Source organism: Misgurnus anguillicaudatus, chromosome 4, assembly GCF_027580225.2.
Source record: "Misgurnus anguillicaudatus chromosome 4, ASM2758022v2, whole genome shotgun sequence".
Classification (NCBI taxonomy): Eukaryota; Metazoa; Chordata; class Actinopteri; order Cypriniformes; family Cobitidae; genus Misgurnus; species Misgurnus anguillicaudatus.
Genome location: NC_073340.2, coordinates 20,111,588 through 20,133,879, shown reverse-complemented (window position 1 = coordinate 20,133,879; position 22,292 = coordinate 20,111,588). Strand labels below are relative to the sequence as shown.

The window sequence follows — 22,292 nt, the reverse complement described above, 5'->3', positions numbered from 1 at the left end:
TGGATGTTTTTCATCGCTAAAAGGGAGTTTGGGAACTTACAGATGACAACAGGTTTAATTGAGACAGCGCAAGCTAGCACGAAGGTAAAGCTAATCTTTTACATTATAGTAATGACGCTGGTAGTGACGATTCTCTCAGACCAATCAGTGATCTACTTTTCGCGTCACGTTTGGTATCAGCTCTGCTCGCTTGGAACCCCAACCAAGGTTGTACTAAAAAAAGTATTGGGTACTATGTACTGCACCCAGTTGAAAAGCCCCCAAAAGTAAGCTGACCCAAACCATGGGGTACTGTGCAATGGAAAAGCGCCATAAGCTACCAATGTATATCTTGTATCGATAAGCACCTTTTAGGTACAAAATTTTCATTTTTGAAAAAAGGTACCGCCCCAGTGACAACTTTTGTACATTCTTGTACCTTTTTTTTCTCTAAAAGTGTACCTAAGAAAGTAAAAGTTGATTTATGCAACATTTTTATCAAGATAAGATAATGCTTTATTAATCCCCAGGAGATATTTGGGTAGCTTGAGTAATTTGGGTAAAAAGACAGCTGGGCTTTGAAGGATTAGTCCATTTTCTTAAAAAAAATCCAGAAAATTTACTCACCACCATGTCATCCAAAATGTTGATGTTTTTCTTTGTGCAGTTGAAAAAATATTATGTTTTTTTTGAGGAAAACATTCCAGGATTTAGTTTTAATGCAGTTTAAAATTGCAGTTTCAAAGGGCCCTAAATGATCAAACGAGGCATAAGGATCATATTTAGCGAAACGATTGTCATTTTTGACAAGAAAAATAAAAATATGCACTTTTAACCCACAACTTCTCGTCTATCTCCGGTCCGGTGACACGCTAGCGCGACCTCACGCAATACGTCATCACGTCAAGAGGTCACGGAGGACATATGTGAAACTACGCCCCAGTGTTTACAACTGTGGAGAAAGAGGACCGTTCTGACGTTGTTGTATGTCAAATGATACCAATTCATGTCTTTGTGTCAGTTTATTGTTTAAAATGGTCCGCAAATATGCGTTTCATATATGTAACACGTGACCTTTCCACGTCATTACGCAATTACGTGAGGACGCACTGGCGCGTCACAGGACCGGAGATAGACGAGAAGTTGTGGTTTAAAATTGCATATTTTTTATTTTTCTTGCCAAAAAGGACAATTGTGTTGCTAGATAAGACCCTTATGCCTCGTTTGGGATCGTTGAGTCCTTTGAAGCTGCATTGAAACTGCAATTTTAAATTACATTAAAACTGTTAAATGTTGGGGTCCATTAAAGTCCATTATAATGAGAAAAATACTGGAATGTTTTCCTCAAAAAACATATTTTTTTCTCGACTGAACAAAGAAAGACATTAACATTACAGAGTAACTTCACAGAGTGTTATGATTCCCCCACTTTTGTTGCCTTATCTTTTGATGCATATACAGACTGTTATTTTTTTGTTATATACTGGTCTGTATAGTTACCTACATTTACATTTATGCATTTGGCACTTTACTCCAAAGTCTATACATTTTATTTAATCAGTATCTGTGTTCCCTTGGTATCAAGGTACAGTAATAAATTAAGTTATCAGGTTTTTTTAAGTGAACATGCATGAATCCTTCCGTGTACATACGGTGTAGAGTTACTCGGAAATTAATGTGGTTCGAGGTTATTACCCATCAAAGTCTTTCATGTTTTTGAATCTTCTCCTCACACATACACTAAATATCTTCCACGGCTGTAAGATATTATTGCTGTGGAAAATGGGCATTCGGGAGCCACAGCAGGTCTCAGGCGATTGTGTGTGCTGCAGCAGCGCGTGTCTTTCTGTGTTTACACTAAATTTGGGCCTTTTTATTGTTTTTCTTCCCTGTCTCAGTGGAAGAACAGGTTTGATTTGTGAACTGCGAATTGGTGATGGTGGGTTGCGTAGCTTTTGAGCACCAGTTGTTAGCTATTCACGCCACATTAGGGGGTGAAGCGGGCACGTGTCCATCTTAGACCATGTATTTGTCCTTAAACAAAGGAAAATTAAAGGTGTTTTATGGCTGTTCTTGGCAGCTGGATCTTCTACCTTTGTCTTTTAAACAAGCACGCCAAGCATTTCTAATATACACAAGCTATGATTGAGCCTTCCATTACCCCACATGTAGATTTTGTGATGCAAAGTCACATTTTTCTTGGAAAAATAGAGAATTTAAATTCTCTGACAATAACCAGATCCAACATGCAGAAACATTTCTGCTCCGACTGGAATGGATTAATTTCCATGCTTTTCTTCTAATTCTAGCTCAATCAGTTACGGAGAGCGGGGTTCTAGAAGGGGGGTGGCACCGCTCGCTATCTGAGCCTTGATTTATTTATCCTCATTGAGCTGGAAGGCAATATTTCGGCTATTTGGATGGAGCTGTCTCTCTAGCTTTAAGTGATTTTGAAGGCTCCCGATTACGAAGCCTCTCCAGCCGGAGAACAGCAATTTGCGTTGACTGGCCAGGGTTACGAAAGCTTGTGCACCTGCTCCACGCTAAAAAAATGGAGGTTCCCAATGCCAATGGCCTGTTAAAACTGGAAGATATGAAAATTAAGTAGAACAAGCCACTTTGTGTTTAAGCTCAAAAGGTCACCGTCACATCCTCCCGAAGGGGAATGAGGTCTTTCACCTTTGCAGCTGGTGCATAACCCTTTCCTTCATCAAACGTCCCCCTGATAATGTCGGTATTTGTCAAATAACCACATAGGAATGCATACCATTTAACAATGATGCATGATGTTTTACTGTAGGTCCGGTTAGGGATGATGGCAATCCTTCAAGTAGCACGGGCACCAGAGACCAAAGGTGACTCCAAGTGGAATTATGCCCTGTCCTAAATAAAACCAAATACTCACAGTGGAACCACCAAGAAGTTGTGTTGTGGTACAGCAGGCATTTGACTTACGGTGTGTTTTATTTTTAACCCAACGTAGGTCCCTACCAGCCCTTATTAAGTGACTGTGTGGAAAAGAACAAACTGTAAGGAATGCAGGATCTCTTCACGGCCGCACATCTGTATTCAGTGGTCTCTATGTGCTGTGGAAAGTATTAAAGGGGGACTGGATCAGGGTTTTTATGTATTGTTTTTTTTTGTTCTCGGTCTATAATTTTCTTACTGCTGTAATCTTACTTGGGCATCTTGCATCATATCCTCGCGTTCATTAATCACAGCTTCGAAAGAAGCCGTTTAGAAGCAAATGCCTTGTGCAGAGATGGGGTATTAGGTGTCCTCGGTTTGGGGCTTTGCTAGTCTAAATGGCATCTGTCATGAATATAAAACCGTACTGTTTAAATGAGGGGTGCGTTTTTACTTTTGATACAGTCTGGGGTCATTAAAGACAGACTGGTGCTGTCCAGAGCAATCAGACAGGAAATTATGTGGTGACGTTCCTTACAACCTATAGGGCATGAAAAGCCACCTGTGGTCTGACCCTGTACAGTGTCCCGAAAAAGCCCTACTCATGCCATGTCCCCATGCCTTGTTGTTTCTTACCTGAATGAATATGAGACAACCACTGGTTTCTTCATACAATGACTTCACAGGAAAATGTCATACGAGCAGGTCCAGACAACCATGAGCAGGTCCATCTGTGGACTTTTTCTGCATTTTCTGAGCTGGGAATAAGGGAAATCATGCTGAAAGCATATAAATATGGCCAAATAGTAGTATACGCTTACCATAAACTGATAAATAAAATGTAAGAACTTTGTAAATGATGGGTATTTAGTTCTGTGAAATCTACAGAGCTTTCTGCCAAGTTCTTTGGGTAAAGATTTTGTGCCTGCTTAGTTATTATCTTGAGAAAGTCATGTTAAAGGAATATTCCATTTTCTTAAAAGAAAAATCCAGATAATTTACTCACCACCATGTCATCCAAACTGTTGATGTCTTTCTTTGTTCAGTCCGGAAGAAATTATGTTTTTTCAGGAAAACATTGCAGGATTTTTCTCAATTTAATGGACTTTAATAGAGCCCAACATTTAATACTTAACTCAACACTTAACAGTTTTTTTCAACGGAGTTTCAAAGGACTATAAACGATCCCAAGCGAGGCATAAGGGTCTTATCTAGCGAAACAATTGTCATTTTTGACAAGAAAAATAAAAAATATGCTCTTTTAAAACCTTTCGTCTTGGTCCGGTCTAGCGCGACCTAACGTAAATGCGCAGTGACGTAGGGAGGTCACGTGTTACATATATAAAACGCACATTTGCGGACCATTGTAAACAATAAACTGACACAAAGACATTAATTAGTATCAGTTGACATACAACAACGTAGGAACGGTCCTCTTTCAACGCACTTGTAAACACTGGGGCGGAGTTTCGCGTTCGTCCTCTGTGACCTCTTGACGTCATAACGTATTGCGTGGGGTCACGCTGGCGCATCACAACCGTATCTACACAGGGAACAGGGAGGGAAGTACAGGGAGGAGAGAGGTATGGGATCGGCAAATGACCAAAAGCCAGAAATCGCCGAAAGTGCGAAAGCACCACATGTCGGAGCGCTGCCCACTACACCATCGGCTCTGACAAGTCGGGTTAGATTTATTGTGTATTACCAGTGCTATCTCACAAGAATTTGTACATATTTTATGAGTTGGCTAATTTGTATTAATTCAGACGACCACATTTGTAAGTTTTGCCTTAACCCCTGTGACTTTGGGGTTAGGGGTTCGATTTCGTTGTTGTTTTTATCATGAGAATCATACGATTTTGCACAATTAACTTTATGGGCTCTATCTTACACCCGGCGCAATGCAGCGCAATGCAGCGCAATGCGCGACGCAAGTGTCTTTCGCTAGTTTCCACCCTAATTTTCACGTTTAGCGCTGCGTTGTTTAAATAGCAAATGCAAATGTTCAGGCGCATTGTTGGCGCGTTGCTATTTTGAGGCAACTAAAATAGACTACGCCATTGACCAACAAAAAACCTGGTCTAAAGTCTAAAGTCAATGGCGCAATATGTTTTATGTTATTTAAAGAGCGCATTATTAATATGCGCCTATAAACGGGAGGACAACGCGGGTTTGCTTATCACAAAGTACATGAATGCCCAGCAGCACAAAATGCTTTTAAATATGAAAGATTAAAGGATTGAATGAAAAAGATTATTATTGAGTCTCTTGGACATAAATGAGACGTTAGAAGGCGCAAAGAGCTGCTTCACCTGTAGCCTGGTAAGTAAATAAATGCTTTGCTTTAAACAAATGAATCTGTTTTTAAATGTTTTTTTTAATGCTACCTCACGGATTTATTGTATATGATGACTCTGTACCTGTGGATATGGTGAGATGAGAAACATTTTTAAGTAATGCTTAAAACAAACTCTTTGCTAAAAAAACGCTGTCCAAAGTGCTGAAACGTGAGGAGAGCCGTTTGTAAATTCTTTATCTCCTGTTTGTTACAATAAAGTATTTTTAGAGTACAAACCTTATCTTACATACTTGTAAATTATTTTTTGATGATATTGGATAGCCATACATTTAAAGCAATTACAAGCCTGCTTTTTTACTTCCGTGATTAAAAGAAAACGGGTTTTAAAGGTTTTAATGAAAAAAATAACAATTTCAATACAAGTGAAAAACAACACAATTATTTAACATTAATCTTAAACTGGGGATCTTCTTCCTCCGCTTAGTTTTTCAGTTTACAAAGTCCGTCATCTAAATAGGGATTAGACATAGCGCCAGCGCAACTTGCTTTTAAAGGGGATGAGAGCTGTGACTCTCATTGGTTTACTGCACGTTACGCCCAAAATACTCCCATTACAATAGGACCAACCCTTTTCGACCATGCGCTCGGCGCACAAACCATTTTTCCCGTCGTTAAATTAGCAAAAGTGGATTCGGACACGCCCATTTAGACGTTGCGCTGTGCGCTTTAGACAATGCGCTTAGATCGTTAAAATAGGGCCCCATATGATTTCATACGAATTAGCAAACTCGTAAAATATGTAAGATTTCCTGTGAGATCAGGCTGGTAATACTACGAAGTTTTCACCATCCGGTTAACTTTGTTAAAATCTCACGCCTAGTTTGAAACATACAATAATGTAAGACATGTCTTTTTGTTGTCTTATTTGTCTCCAGCGGGTCTACGAAGGAGTTTTCGTCTCAGCAGAAGAGATAAGAAGACAAATAAATCCATGTACGAAAGCAAAAAAAGTGAGCAGTACGACACAGCTGACGTGCCCACGTATGAAGAGGTCACGTCTTACCGCAGAAAACAAGGAGAGAGGCACAGACTTGTCGCTTTAGTCGGTAAGTGTATATGTATGTGAAAGACTTTACAATAAGGTTGTATTTGTTAAAGCAGTCATAGCATGAAAATCTGACTTTTTCATGTTTTAGTGCTACAATTGGGTCACCAGTGCTTCTATCAACCCAGAAAATGTGATAAAGAACAACCCAGTAATTTTGTTTTGGTAAACCATTCTCTGCAAGCATGGGTCGTACGCGTCTTGTGAAGTACGTGTTTTGTGATGTAGGTAGCAAGGCCAATTACAATAATACCGCCCCTTAATCTGCACTATCCACCCACAGCCCTGCCATTTAGTGCAGAGAAAAAAATAATTGACGGCACAATTAAGTTTCAATTTCAACAAACCACCATTATTGTGATCAGTGTTTGCATTTCAGCTCATTTGCATTTTAAAGGACACACCCAAAAACTCAGGCCTACAAAGTGGTAATTTGAACATCTTATAATAAATTATCTGTGGGTTTTTTGAGCTAAAACTTCACATACACACTCTGGGGACACCAACGATTTATTTTAAATCTTTAAAAAAAATCTTATAATATGACCCCTTTAACAATTAGTTATTGCATTACCTAACATGAACTGTGAATAAACAATACTTCTACAGCATTTACCAATTACAAATACATTTTTAAAATTAAACATAAAGGAATTCACCATGAACTAACATGAATAACTGTGTTGACATTAACTAATATTAACAAGAATTAATAAATGTTGAAACGATATTGTTCATGTTAATTATTGCATTTACTAATGTTTACTAATACAACCTTATTGGTAAAGTGTTACCAATATTTTTATAGGACCAGAAATGTAAATAAGGTTTTTTATGAAGACAGATAACATTTCTGTGACATCCTGTATGCAGCCATGTTTGCTTTGCTCAGCTCACCATCTGCGATTGGTATTTTTATTATGCATTTTCTACTTTTGGGAAAACTGCACAAATCAACACACTATTTTAAGGCTCCACACAAACTGCGTAATACCCACCGCGGCACTCGACTGCAATCCATAAATTCAGTTCTGCTGTGGGACTCTGATTCAGCTTGGCCCTCTGAAGACCCCTGGAGCTGACAGGACCTGAGGATTAATTCATCTTTGTTTTGTGGCACTTCATTCCCAGGCCTGGTGTTCTACTGGAACATTTTATTTCTTTTCAGTATTATACAACAGAGAATTGTTAACACTTGCTTACAAGGGAATAGTGAGGGTGAAACTCCAATGAAACCTCATTATTACGAAGTGAAAATAACCTTGCGTCAAATATTGATTCTTAGATTCTGTGGTTTTGTTTTGTGACAACAGATGTAGAGGCCAGAACAATAAATTAAGTGTTTCATAAAGGTGTAAATAAAAATGATTTAATCAGCTTGAGGGTTTAAGGTTCAAGTTCCTTCATCCAGAAGGTGTTAAATGAGCTCCTATACAATGAGTTGGACTTGCCACCTCCAATACTTCTTTCCACTATAACGTAGCTCATAAAGGACATTTCTATATTGACAAGTAATGTTGACCAGGTGTATAAAAAATATTTCGGTTACAAATCTGTGAAAAGTAGCACAGGGTCAAGTTTCACTGCAACAGACCAGGCCTCATGTTTAGTGAATGCAACATAGCATATGGATTTTATCACAGGTTTGTTGATGCATGTAATTAATGGAGTGTGTGTTTGCATACACGTGTGTGTCTATGTAAGCGGTGTATGAGGTAGTCTGTTTAATTAATCAGGCTTTTTTGCTTCCAGGATGCTCTGCTGGTAATTTGGCACGACCTCGTGCGGTTAAACGAACACAAATATTTTTTTGTTTTCCTCGTAAGGTGGAGGACAGCATCATGGATGCTATCAAACCTGACAAAAACAAGGATGCTGAAAGAGTTGCTCTGTTTTCTTTCTAAACTCTTATTTTATTCCTTGAGGGCCTGCAATGTTTTTCAGACATGTTTCATTATATTTACCAGCTGTTTTTTGATTACAAAGTCTTGAAAGTTGGTCCTATTTTCTATTCTCTTACTGTGCTTTTATTCTGTTGTTTTGCAATGTAATGCAGTAATCCTTTTAAATGAAAGGGATTTATCTTAAAGCACACTCCACATCACTTTAAAAGTTTCCTGTCCCAGTAGGTGTTCACCCCGACTGCAGACAACAGGGTCATCGACCAAAATCGTTTTATTCCCCTCTGCTTTCTCCAACATCAATGACCTACGGTTTGCAGTTTCAAATGGCTTTCCAGACAATTCATGATCTTATCTGTTTGGATACGTATTAATCGACCGGCCAAAGTCAGCACATTTTACATATGCAGAGGTTTGCGAGCTCGCCCGTAGTGTTTGAACTGAAACCTGATTATTTAACATAGCAAATGATCTGTTTTTTGAGCTTTTGAGTTTAGATCGAAGAGATTCGAGTTGATTTATCTGAATGGTGGTAGTTTAGAATAATGGTGAAGAGCCATCAAAATTCGATGATCTAAATGAGCCGTCGGTTTAGAGGTCGCATCAGATTCAATAGTTCCTTTATATTGCAGTTTTGTTAGGCTTTCCAAGAATCTCTGTCTGGGCTATTATGAATAAACAATTCAGGCTTAGTGTTGTTTTGTGTATAATTTTATGTACACACATTTATGCAGTTGGCAGAAACCAGTACAAGTAGCATGCCCAGTCTCTGTGAGGGCTCCAAACCATTGCCAAGTAAATTTTTTATTGTAAACGTATCACACCTGTAAACTTTTTTTTTTATCTGACAGACTTGAACAGTATTCATAACAATAGGAGGATGTAAGAGTGGTTGTGTTGTGTCTTAAGGCCAATTCACACTGAATCAACAACAACCAACTTCAACAAAACTCAACATTCTAAAGTCTCGTTTACTTTGATCCAACAACTACCAACACGGGTTTCATACTGACCATGTGTTGGCGTTTGTAGGATCATTGTGAATTAGCCTTTAAAGTGTCGATAGCAGGCTGGACCACGGCTGGATTGCGGCCCCACACGTTTAGACCAACCAGCAGCTCCTGAAGGTTAATTGCATGTGATCTGCCTCATGCTTAGCCTGGAAGTTATTAAGCCTTTAAAAATTAGACTTCTTCCCTAATGAGGGCCCTAATGACTACTGACACTTTTACAACCATTGCAACCTGCTCCCATAAAGGCACACATGCACGCTCATATCCATGCATTGAAAAACACTTACACAAATGTGTTATTTATTGGGGCTATTGTAAGCTATTGTTTAGGGTCAATAAATAGTTTGTCAATGAATTCAACAAAGCAATTGTGGGTTTCCTCCCACAGTTCAAAGGCATGCAGGTTAATTGAATTGAAGATGCCAAATTGTTCTTTCCCAATTTGTGAATAGATTAACTTGTGTGTAGGTTAATCGGTTTTCACTTAATTTTTTAAGTTTAATCAACTTGATTGTACAATTAATTTTAACTTTCTTGTCTAGTGAGTTGCCGTAAGTTATAAAAATAAAGTTGAAATAACTTCAGCTAATTTAACTTTCTTTTTTATAATTTATACACGGTAAAAAGTGATCACTGGTACACATTCGTAACAAAAAATTTATTTGTCACCTAAGTGAAATTGAAGTGAAATTTAAGTAAAATTAAAGTTAGAAAAAGAAAAGTGTTAAAGGAACAGTATGTTAGAAATGTATATCAATTAATCATAAAATAGCCCTGATATGTCACTAGACATTAAGAAATAATTTTCATTTCAAATACTTATATTAGTCACAACAGTGGTCTGGCCAGGATATTGTCCATTTAAATTGTCATTTAAAAAAAATTGTCATTTAAGTACAGTTGCAGCCCTCAACTGATATTTATGTTGTCATTTTGTGTATTGGCCACCAGTTGTGTGATTGCAGTACCAGTTTTAGCCACAAGTTTTGTGATTGCAATACCAGTTTTGGCCACAATCCTACATTCTTTTCCTTTAACAATTGCAGTAATTTTTTTTAAAGTTGATCCAACTTTTCACTTGTAAAAGTGAACACTGGTACACATTGGTAACAAAAATAAAAATTTCACCTAAGTGAAATTGAAGGAAAATTGTATGTCCGAAAAATATAAAAAATGTTAAGTGTTAACACAGTGTAGCAACTCGTCACTAAAAAGTGAAAAGTTAGATTAACTTAAAAAATTACTTAAATTGGTAACACCTAAAAGTTTTTGTTTTTTCAACTTATTTGTTTAAATGAAAAATACTTTAAAGGTTCATTGTGTACATTTGTGTACATACTTGACAGAAATGCAGTATAATATGCATAACTATATTATCTGTGGTGTAAAAAGACTTTACAAAATGAACTGTATTGTTTTTATTATCTTAGAATGAACCGTTTTTATCTCCATACACCGCAGGTCCCCTTACATGGGCAGTAGTTTGGCTACAGAGCGTGTTTCATCCCTACGTCGTCTCAGACGATGACATGTTTGTCCTGTGGCAGCTACCATATGCGTTTTATAAATGAGGGGTGTTGGTTGCAATTCGCAGTCTCACCACTAGAATTTACACACACAACTTTTAAGTTAAAACTTTACATCGAAAAAATGTAGGTTTTACCAATGATTAAACTTAAAAATGTAAGTGTAACATGGTATTTTTTACAGTGTAGATGCTATAATGGCGTTAAAGGCGGGGTGCATGATTTTTGAAAAACACTTTGGAAAAGGTAGTCGGACCGAGTACCAAAACACACTTGTAGCCAATCAGCAGTAAGAAGCATGTCTACTAACTGACATCATTGTCTGGGTTGCAAATATGTGGGGTGGGTCTATCATACGTAAGAAGGTCCAGATTCTATTGGGGTAGAGTTGTGTTTGTTTAGGTGATTTCATATATCAACATTGGCTTTCAAAGATCATGCACCCCGCTTTTAAGAAATGAATCAATAAAAGTGACAACTTTGTTCAATATTCACTTTCACTGGATCTTAGTGAAAGTAAATGGGCACTAAGGATCTCTGTCCCCAACATTATCCTCACATATGCTCCACAGAAAAAAGTCAAACAGACTAAAACAACACGAGGGTGAGTAAATGATGGCTTCTCTAACCAGGGAAAAAATACATAGAGACAAGTCATTTAACCTTGTACCGGTGTGGCCACATCGCATTTAAAGACCATTTTACACTGTAGGGAGTTGGCAAGCTGCTGCGCACTTGTACTCGGAGCCCAGGTTTCAATGCCGTCCATGGCTTTTGGGATGCAAGAAGCAAGCCATACATCAGAGATAGCATAGGCCTCTGCAGAGAAAAGTGATTGAGGGCTTTAAACTCATTTAGTACGCTTGACGAGTGAATAGAATAGCCAAGAGACTACGGGCCATCCGTCTTCCCCTAGACAAGGCCTGCTGGGGTTTGAAGAGTAACATCCACAAAAAATAAAGAACTGTGTGAGAGCCTTTCAGTAACATGCAGGTGTGTTTATAAAATATGGCTAATGGAAAACATGTTTTATTGTTTGTTTTATTCTTCTTGTAGGATTTTATTCAAGTCTACAACATAAACACATTAATGTGCACTAAACATGGCTTTCAAACAGGAGTCCATATTGTCAATGACCCCAAAATGTGAAATAAACACCTGTTTCCTCACGCTAATAAATCAACGTTTCTCCCTCACTCTTTTCCAAGTGCAATAAGGACACGTTCTGCTGCGTCATGTGCTTCATGAAGAGATGTGCGCTTTTCGATGGAAAGCATACGATGCACCGAATGAAAAATACTCTTCCTGCGAGTTGGAAAACCATCTGTTTTCTGTTCTCTAACATATAGATTTTGATTTGTGCATGTCTCAAAGCAATCATTACAGGCTAATAGAAAAACCACGCTTGACTCTCCGGATTATACAGTGTGAATCTTGGCCTATCTTTAACGGGGGCCTTGACATGTGGAATTGCCCAAGGGAATCAAATCTCTGATCCTCGTTTTTGCTGCACATGTGGCTCGTGTGATGCCAAGGTCAGACTTTGTGACTTTAGGACGATTTCAGAGCTGTGTATGCAATGGAGGACTCGACATTTCTCATTAAATCCTGATCTCTTCTCTATCACCTGCTATTTCTCTCCATTTGTTGCTTCTTCGAGGACACGATGATGAGGAAAACAGATGTCTGTTAGGAATAAAGCCTTTTAAGGCTATGCGGGGCAGCCAGAGCAATGATGAGAGATGTTGGCAGGAAAGAAGAGCCTATCAGGCATTTGACTTTGAAAGCTTTTGTCACAACAACACTTGTGCGTGTTCCGATTATTACTACTTTCTGTCTCATGATGTTTGTTTGTGTGTGTTTGGCCTTTCTCCTAGTGCCAGATCTTACCTAATGTTCCTGCAGAGACTCATGATGACAGCATAAGTGATGCTGGTATAATCTGTGTCTGTATCTCTTTCTGTCTGTCTTTCTAGGTCCTACTGGTGTCGGTTTGAATGAGCTCAAAAGGAAGCTGTTGATATCCGACCCGCAGCATTTTAGTGTCACCATTCCACATAAGTCATGCACTTCGGTATTGTGATTGTATAAATATTTAAAGGGATAGTTAATCCAAAAATGATACATTTTGAGTAATGTTTGTAACCAAACACCATTGACTTCCATAGTATTTGGTTTGGTATAACTTCTGTTTTATTTAAAGAGATTAACTCACCCAAAAATGTCTGTCACCATTTACTCACTCTTATGTGTACAAACCTGTATACATACACTCACGTAAAGGATTATAGAGAACACCATACTAATACTGTGATTGACACTCTTTCGCTTCAGAACTGCACAGCATTGATTCAACAAGGTGCTGAAAGCATTCTTTAGAAATGTTGGCCCATATTGATAGGATAGCATCTTGCAGTAGATGGAGATTTGTGGGATGCACATCCAGGGCACGAAGCTCCCGATCCCCCACATCCCAAAGATGCTCTATTGAGTTGAGATCTGGTGACTGTGGGGGCCATTTTAGTACAGTGAACTCATTCTCATGTCCAAGAAACCAATTTGAAATTATTTGAGCTTTGTGACATGGTGCATTATCCTGCTGGAAGTAGCCATCAGAGGACGGGTACATGGTGGTCATAAAGGGATGGACATGGTCAGAAACAATGCTCAGGTAGGCCGTGGTATTTAAATGATGCCCAATTGGCACTTAGGGGCCTAAAGTGTGCCAAGAAAACATCCCCCACACTATTACACCACCACCACCAGCCTGCACAGTGGTAACAAGACATGATGGATTCATGTTCTCATTCTGTTCACGCCAAATTCTGCCTCTACCATCTGAATGTCTCAACAGAAATCGAGACTCATCAGACCAGGCAACATTTTTCCAGTCTTCAACTCCAATTTTGGTGAGCTCTCGGAAATTGTAGCCTCTTTTTCCTTTTGTAGTGAAGATGAGTGATACACGGTGGGGTCTTCTGCTGTTGTAGCCCATCCGCCTCAAGGTTGTGCGTGTTGTGGCATCACAAATGCTTTGCTGCATACCTTGGTTGTAACGAGTGATTATTTCAGTCAAAGTTGCTCTTCTATCAGCTTAAATTAGTCGGCCCATTCTCCTCTGATCTCTAGCATCAACAAGGCATTTTTCGCCCACAGGACAGCCGCATACTGGATGTTTTTCCCTTTTCACCCCATTCTTTGTAAACCCTATTGTGCGTGAAAATCCCAGTAACTGAGCAGATTGTGAAATACTCAGACCGGCCCGTCTGGCACCAACAACCATGCCACGCTCAAAATTGCTTAAATCACCTTTCTTTCCCATTCTGACATTCAGTTTGGAGTTCAGGAGATTGTCTTGACCAGGACCACACCCCTAAATGAATTGAAGCAACTGCAATGTGATTGGTTGATTAGAAAATTGCATTAATGAGAAATTGAACAGGTGTTCCTAATAATCCTTTAGGTGAGTGTATATATATATATATATATATATATATTCTGATGAACACAAAGGAAGATATTTTGAGAAATGTTTCTAACCAAACCGATCAAAAACCCCATTGACTTCCATAGTATTTTTCCTACTATTAAAAGTCAATCGGACCTCTGAACTGGAAATTGACCTTCTCATATTATCTTCCTTCCCGTTTAAAGAAATTTATACAGGTTTGTAACAACATGAGAGTGGGTAAATGATGACAGAAATTTTATTTTTGGGTGAACTGTCCCTTTAATTTAAATAAAGTAGGATATTCAATGCCGTATTTGAGGTTTTTTAGTATAAAAAAAAATGTATTGACTCCTGAAGAATCGTGCCAACCCTAATTGTCTGTTCTTTATAGACAGCATAAAGGAATAAAGGAATTGTCCCATTTCTTTAAAGCAAATATAATTTTCATATCACAGCCTGTCACTGATAGGCAAGCACCAGTCCCGTGACTGTTCCAGCAACTCTCACTTTCTCTCTCTTTTCCCCCACATTTGATCCAGAAACACATGATCCAGGGTAATGCACCAGACCAGACATTTCAGGACAAATGACTTGGAGTATGATTTATGTATTTAAACAGGCTGGTGATGTGGAGTAATTGCATATTTAGAGGCAATAAAAGAGTAAGCGAGAATGATGAAAAAGAGTTTGAGGGAGTCTGAGACAGTGGCCAGAAAACCCATGACTGTTGATATAGTGGCGAGATGTTTGTTACATTTAGGTTTGGCTTTAATAGATGTGTCTGAATCAGCCTGTGACACTTTGAAACGCCACTGGTATTAAAATCCCATCCAAAGCCTTAATGCTGGCTAATTGTTCACAAATGTGACCCTTGCATTAGTCTGTATAATGTAGCTCAGGTTCCTCCAAACCTTACAGAGGATTTAGACTTAAAGGATGGCTTCTTGAAATACTGTATGTATATCTAATGCTTTTTCATCTAAGTGCTGCCAACTTTAACCATTTTACATTCCAGTTAGTATGGACTGGTTAAATATTAAATGTCATTTTATTTCTTTTTTTTTTTAAATATGATCAGTCTTGAGCTATTGTTTCGCATTAACAACAAGCGGGTCTTTTTTAAAACTCAAACCAGCCGTGGCAGCAACACTAGCAAGATGTAGAATATGATTAGTTGAGAGCACATGAACATTTTGAGTCCTCTCCAGGCTTTACGACTATTTTCCATGATCTTAGAATGAAATTCAAATTCTTTAGCCACACCAAAAACATTTCCTTTGCCACAGAGCTAATGCCAGATGAAATATAATGTACACTTTTTTCTTTCAGCAGCACAAGGGGGTGTTTTTTGTACTTTGTTTGTGAGCACTAGCAGTTGAAGGTATAATAACATGTTATTTTATATCTGTGGTGGGCTGCCATTATAAGAGGGGGGATGCTGCTTAATCAAATAAGTGATGGATTAGTATAAGTAATACTTTACCCCAAAACTCCATCTCTTAACCCTGACTATAAATCAGACAACAATTTGTAGATACAAAAGAAATGGATATAGTAAAATTCTGGAACAAAGTGAGACGGAATGGTCTTAAAGTTTAATAGTTTGTTTTTGATCTATTGGCAGCTTGTAGACAATTTGTCTATGGTGTGTTATACAGCCACCTTTGACCTTCCTGACACTCATTAAACCTCCTCTGGACACATTTGACCTCAGCTGGATACATGCTGACTGCATTGGCACACTTGTTCTGATTTAAAGACAGAAATTTATGGGCAACTGGAAGCAAAAGCGGGGCTTAATGAGGGCCAGTGAAAACTCAGCAGTGTTGCTGTGTCGTGCTGTCCTGGGGCTTTACAAGTTGTGTTCGTGTATTCCCATTTCCCTTTATAAGCCCTTTTTATAAATATTATAGAATTTTTTTTAAAAATGGGCACTGTGGGTCTGGCGTATACTAAAGGTCTTTTCGGGTCCAAATAATAGTACCCGACCCGAAATGACCTGAATCACTTTTTACCCGAACCCAACTTGCATAAATCTTTTTTTTTAAAGAAAGACCCAACTTGAGACAAATCCGAGAAATTCGACCAGTGGCAATTTTTTGAACTCGTCTGGACAAGAATGTAAATGGCACCAACGTGCCACCAGTCAGACAGAAAGAAACCCAGTTGGCCTCGCATCCAGTTTGTCCCGCTGCTCCATTTATTTTATATTTTATATTTTTTGTCATCCGAGTGCACGCAAAATTGATTGACAGGTCTGTTTCAATGAAAATTTAACTACCGGCAGCCACCTGCTGACGCAAGCGCTCTTGGCAAACAGAGGGGGGTTGGAAAGAGGACTCACCGCACACATGCAAAATAGCTGGGGTTTTCTCGGGTCCGTTCAGCAAAAACACATTCATTTTAAATTACCTAAGGCCTGATGCCGCTATAATTATACCCGACCCGTGTCCGAGGCACACATTAAACTTTTTAGACCCGAACCCTCTCAGGTCAAACCTCGGGTTTTTGGAACTAAGTGGACCCGTGATGACCTCTAGTATATACAGTAATTCATGTGTCCACTAGGAATATGGGGATCACTATAGGGGTACAAGGGTTATTGCCAAACTGGTAGTGGTGCCAAACTGTACCAGGTATTTCTACTATTGCTTATTTATTACTGTTGCTATACTATTACATTACTGCATTGTTATAATCTATAATTAAGGAGCTCAGATGCAAAAGCCGCTAAACAACACCTCTGATACTCTGATATTAACGCCACCCAAGATATAGACCGAAAAATTGGTTTGTTGATAAAAAAGCTAATTTACAAAAAAATATCAGACGCACTTAGTGGGTTTTGCATAATCTGTAAAGGCTAAAGTGTACCAATCATGTGAAAATACTGTAGTTGTGGCCTGTGTTTAATATATCAGCATGTTTTGGGACATGCAAATCAATTCTTATATTTAGTGATGTTTAATGATGTAGTTGTGTATCCACTTATACTTAATTATACTTAAAACACTGTTTCCTAATACAATATTTCCTCTGCATTTTGCACTTATACAGACACCTCCCGATCCAAGAGACAATCTGAAAGTGATGGAGTGGAGTATCATTTTATCTCCAAAGATCTTTTTGAGGCCGACATTCAGAACCACAAGTAAGTCACCCTTAACCCCTTACTAGTCTTAGGGGCCATTCACACCAAACAGGCGCAGGCGCCCCTTTTTGAATGATATTCTATGGGCAGTGAGCGTATTCACACTGTTTATACGCCCCAAACGCGTTTTTGAAGGAGTGCTGAGAAAAGCAGGCGACGTCATTCGCGTCTTTCTATTGTCCAATCGAATGAGGGGAGAGGCGGGCCTCACGTTGTGGTGAGGGAAGTTTACAGATGATTTGAACACATTTAAAACGCGTTTGGTGTGATTAGCCTCTTATGCTGTGTTTACACCAGCCGCGGTAGAAACACGCTACTTGCGCGTAGTTGGATGCTTGAACATTTAAGTTTACTCACTTCATTCGCACGTGAAATTCTAGTCATTCGAGACATTCACATGGAAATTTGCGTCATGGGAGGGGCTTCGGCGACTCCGCTGAGACTCCTTCCTGTAATCACGTCACTACTACAGCAAGGTCCTGATTGGTTAACGCGGCACGGAAATCCGCCGAAGTTTAGATTTTTCAACTCGTTTCCTGCGGCAACACTCAATTCGCGTGGAACGCGCCGCAGATTGCGTCTTTGCATTGACTTGACATGTAAATCACCCGCGCTTGCCGCCTCTACCGCGGCTGGTGTAAACACAGCATTAGAATGCAACATTACTGCATGTTATCTACAATGAGGATTTACTGTTGTTTTTCTGTGGATGGACTGACGATGTAAATGTTTACCATTGAGATCTAATAATCAGCATTAATCACTGAATATCAGCAGCTTGCTTGCTTTTTCAGGATTGTAATTATGTCAAGTGTAACCCTGACACAAACACTCCACAGCAGGAGAAATATAAATCTCAGAGAGTCCTTGGCCAGTTGCATTCACTACATCAACCAGACCACCAACTAAACTCAAGTACATCAGCAGCAGCACCACAGTCAAAACACTGCACAACAATTTTTACTAATGTCGTCTGTCTCAGACCCACATTCGTAGACGCTACGGCAAACATTCACCAGTTCTGCCTTTCATCTTGCCCACTGTTCTTTCGTTTTTCCACTCCATTTTCCCCATGCGCACTATGTGTGTGTGTGCGCTGCATGTGTAGTAGCGTGATGTGGGCTCAGATCCCTTTTCTGTAAGTGAGAGTGAGAGGGTGCTGACAGGTGGTCTGTTTCTGAGTTTGTGCGCGAGAGGAGGGGGATCGGACTCTTTATACCCAGTGGTTCGTAAGCTTAGATTTGTATGGATGGCCTGGTGATGGATGTGTTTCTATAGCCACTCATCAGAGGATAAAACAACACAACAGGACAGCGTCTAGAATGTCACTTCGCCAGCAAACCGGCCGTCTTTAGCTCTTCTTAAGCCGCCGTGTGGTGGAAAATACATGCAGCGGTTTGTACCGCGGCGAAAGAACATCAGAATTAATAAACCGCAGTTATCAATGCAAGTTAGGGATGAAGAGAAACCAGTTGAAAAATGGACAGAGCAGGTGGGAGTGCGAGAGAAATCAGTTTTGTCTTTTTCATTTGGTTTACTCATTTTTTCTTCTTTTCCCTTGATCTCGGTTTAGTCTTAAAGGCTGAGCATTGTCCATTATTCCGACTTCCAGTGGGAAAATGCCTATTCTCATGTTCAAACATGACATTCCCAAGGAAAACCCTGCTAAGGGCTAAAAACAGTTCAGCTTACGGTAAATGAACCCAAAAACCACAGAAGCAGCCTCCACCCCTCCATCCTGTACACGCACTACATCACGACAAACAAGCACTTCGACTCAGAAAACATCTGCTTTTAAATGAACTTTCATATAAACATACTTTGGTAACCCTACATGGCACATTAACACCAGCAAACCACCTATTAGCACCCCACTAAATCAACTCAGCTGACCATCAAACCATCTTCAATGAAAGAGTGCACATGCTCTTAGCATGCTAAGCAGGAGATGAGAAACAGGGAGTCACGTCAGAATCTGTTTGAAGTTTTTAAAACAATCGTCCAATCACAGGTTGCCGCAGACAGCGTGGGCCCAAAAAGTGTGAGTGAGTTTATAGTTTTCAGTTTAAAGACTTGTGTTTGGATTAATGTCAGGAGAAATAAAGGAGGCTTAACGAATAAAGAACATTTTGACACTTAAAGGGATAGTTCACAAAAAATGAAAATAATCTCATTAATGACTCACCCTCATGTCATTCCAAACTCGTAAGACCTCCTTTCATCTTCGGAACACAGTTTAAGATGTTTTACGGTATATACCCGAATATAAGAAGACCCTGAATATAAGACGACCCCCCATTTTCCAGACTTATTTTTGGGAAAAATTAGATTTTGTGGGAAAATCTGGTTTTCAACAGAAAATAATTTTATTTGAAAAATCTAGTTATAATTTATTGGAAAAACATTTTAAGGTGCACTCTGTCAATGAATACGTTCAGAAATAAATGAATGACTGACAAAAATGAATAACCTTTCCACAAAAATGCAATAATTATGTCGGCCCCCTGCTTTCTCCCTTTTTGTCTATATCGCGAATATAAGACGACCCCCCATTTTTCAGTCTATTTTTAGGACAAAAACCTCGTCTTATATTCGGGTATATACGTTATATTTAGTCCGAGAGCTTGTTGACCCTTCGTTGAAAATCTATGTACGGTGTACTGTCCATGTCCAGAAAGGTAATAAAAACATCATCAAAGTAGTCCATGTGACATCAGTGGGTCAGTTAGAATGTGTTGAAGCATCGAAAATACATTTTGGTCCAAAAATAACAAAAATTATGACTTTATTCAGCATTGTCTTCTCTTCTGCGTCTATTGTGAAGCGCATGCGTGAGACTAAAGTCATGTGACTGCAGTGACGCGGCTGATGTGTTATCTGGTGCGCCCCAGCTGTTTTTTTTTTCTTGTACGCCCTGGCTTCGTTTACAGTGTGAGGTAGATGCACGCTGTAAGTTTGAAAAAAAAAAATTTGCAAACATGTCTAACACGTCATCTGCGTCACTGGAGTCACGTGATTTTAGTCTCGCGCATGCGTTTCACAACAAACGCGGAAGAGAAGACAATGCTGAATAAAGTCGTAATTATTGTTATTTTTGGACCAAAATGTATTTTCGATGCTTCAAGGTCACTGAGGTCACATGCACTACTTTGATGATGTTTTTATTACCTTTCTGGACATGGACAGTATACTGTACGTAGATTTTCAATGAAGGGTCAACAAACTCTCTGACTAAATATAAAACATCTTAAACTGTGTCCAGAAGATGAACGGAGGTCTTACGAGTTTGTCACGACATGAGGGTGAGTCATTAATGACATTATTTTCATTTTGGGGTGAACTATCCCTTTAAGTATCATTTCACAAAGTGGTAATTTTAGTAATCATAACTGAATATCCATGGATTTTACCACTCTCTGCTCTGTCGTCGCTGTTCGTTCTGGAATTCTTTCCATGACCATCCTAATGGTTCACTAATACAGATTCCTAAAAATACACTCTGTACTGTGACATCGGAGAATAAGCAAGTGATCAGAGTGAAAGAGAAAGGGATTAAATGGTGGAAAAGTGTTTGTTTGTCTTTGCCGTCTCAGGAAGTGAGTATTACTCCAGCCTTTGGCATTCAGGCCTGCCTGTGCTGAGAGGGAAACAGGTGTTATTGATTTAAAATGTAACATAGAAGATTATATAAAAGGGCCTTGTGTCAGACTGTCTGGAATTGCCTTCTGTTGAAGAATGCAAGTGATGGTGAGCGCGGTGTGGATGTGTCTGCAGCCTTTTACATCGAAGGCATCAAGACAGACTGGGAGTAAATAATGGTTATGAGTTTCCTGTTATTATCCTGTCCATTGGCTTACCTTTATATTTAAGGGCAAGGTAACCATATGCCAACTCTTAAAGAGCATTGTTAATCATTATATCAAATCTTCTCTTTATCTCTCTTTTTGATGTAGGTTTATTGAACATGGAGAATATAAAGGAAACTATTATGGGACGAGCTTTGACTCTGTACGTTCAGTCTTGTCCAAGAACAAAGTGTGCCTTCTAGACGTACAGCCACACGTGAGTCTCTTTCATGTAACCTCCTTCTGCATCTCTCTTATTTATTTATTTCTAGCTTTATCCCTCTTTCACAGCTTTGACATTCCATTCTGTACCATTTTTGGAGGCATTTTATGGGATAAGTGTGGTGTGTGCGAGTTTCTTTTTGGTCTTTAAATAGGTCGGAAATGTTTGGAAATTTCCTCAATGAATTAAATATCAAGATAGAGCTCAAAGCAGCCCCTTTTACACATACCATAGTAAAACCACAGTGCTGAGGTGGCTGTGTCCTTACTTTACCATATGTAGCCAATGAGCCTCTTACCACACAAATAAACTATCTTCATCTCTCACACAAACAATATACACACTGGCAAAGTTCCTGCACACGTCTACACTTTTAAGCAAACTCAGTCGTAGTGGCCAGCTAGAGAGTGTGTGTTCAATCTGAATCGATAATGATATATATTCAATAAAATTTTATTTATATAGCGCTTTTCACAATTGTTTAATTGTTCCAAAGCAGCTTTACATTAATAAAAACAAGAGAAAACACTGAAAGATCAGAGGACAACAAAAGCAACAGTGGCTAAGGTTAAACCGTACGAGTGAGTATTAATGAAACGTATAGAAGAAAGTTATGCTAATGTTAGCTGTCTCCTAGGAGAAAAACACCCTAGAGCAGTGGTTCTCAAACTTTTTCCACGTGCGCCCCCCCTTGTGTACGGTGCGTTCTTTTGCGGCCCCCCCAAAGAAAATTTATGACAAGAAACTGTTCTAAAATTTAACATTTTAATTTAGCAAAACATATTAAATTATACAAAGTAGTGCTGTTGGTTAGTAGCCTTATTTTTTTAGGTTTAATCACACAGAATTCATGATAAATGAATGTATTTTATAAAATGTCATAAAACTGGGG

At 39.0% G+C, this 22,292-nt stretch overlaps 1 protein-coding gene across 2 annotated transcripts in view; it reads left to right on the top strand.

The window, feature by feature from the left end:
* The window catches only part of mpp7a (MAGUK p55 scaffold protein 7a), a 144,907-nt gene that overhangs the window by 110,859 nt on the left and 11,756 nt on the right, over positions 1-22,292 (top strand). The window contains exons 12-15 of one of the 2 annotated variants that reach the window (XM_073866919.1): positions 6,121-6,291; positions 12,707-12,788; positions 17,240-17,332; positions 21,286-21,394. In XM_073866919.1, the coding sequence (XP_073723020.1) occupies positions 6,121-6,291; positions 12,707-12,788; positions 17,240-17,332; positions 21,286-21,394 (455 nt within the window). Of the gene's footprint in view, positions 1-6,120; positions 6,292-12,706; positions 12,789-17,238; positions 17,333-21,285; positions 21,395-22,292 lie in introns of both variants that reach the window. The other variant, XM_073866920.1, reaches the window with a different exon arrangement.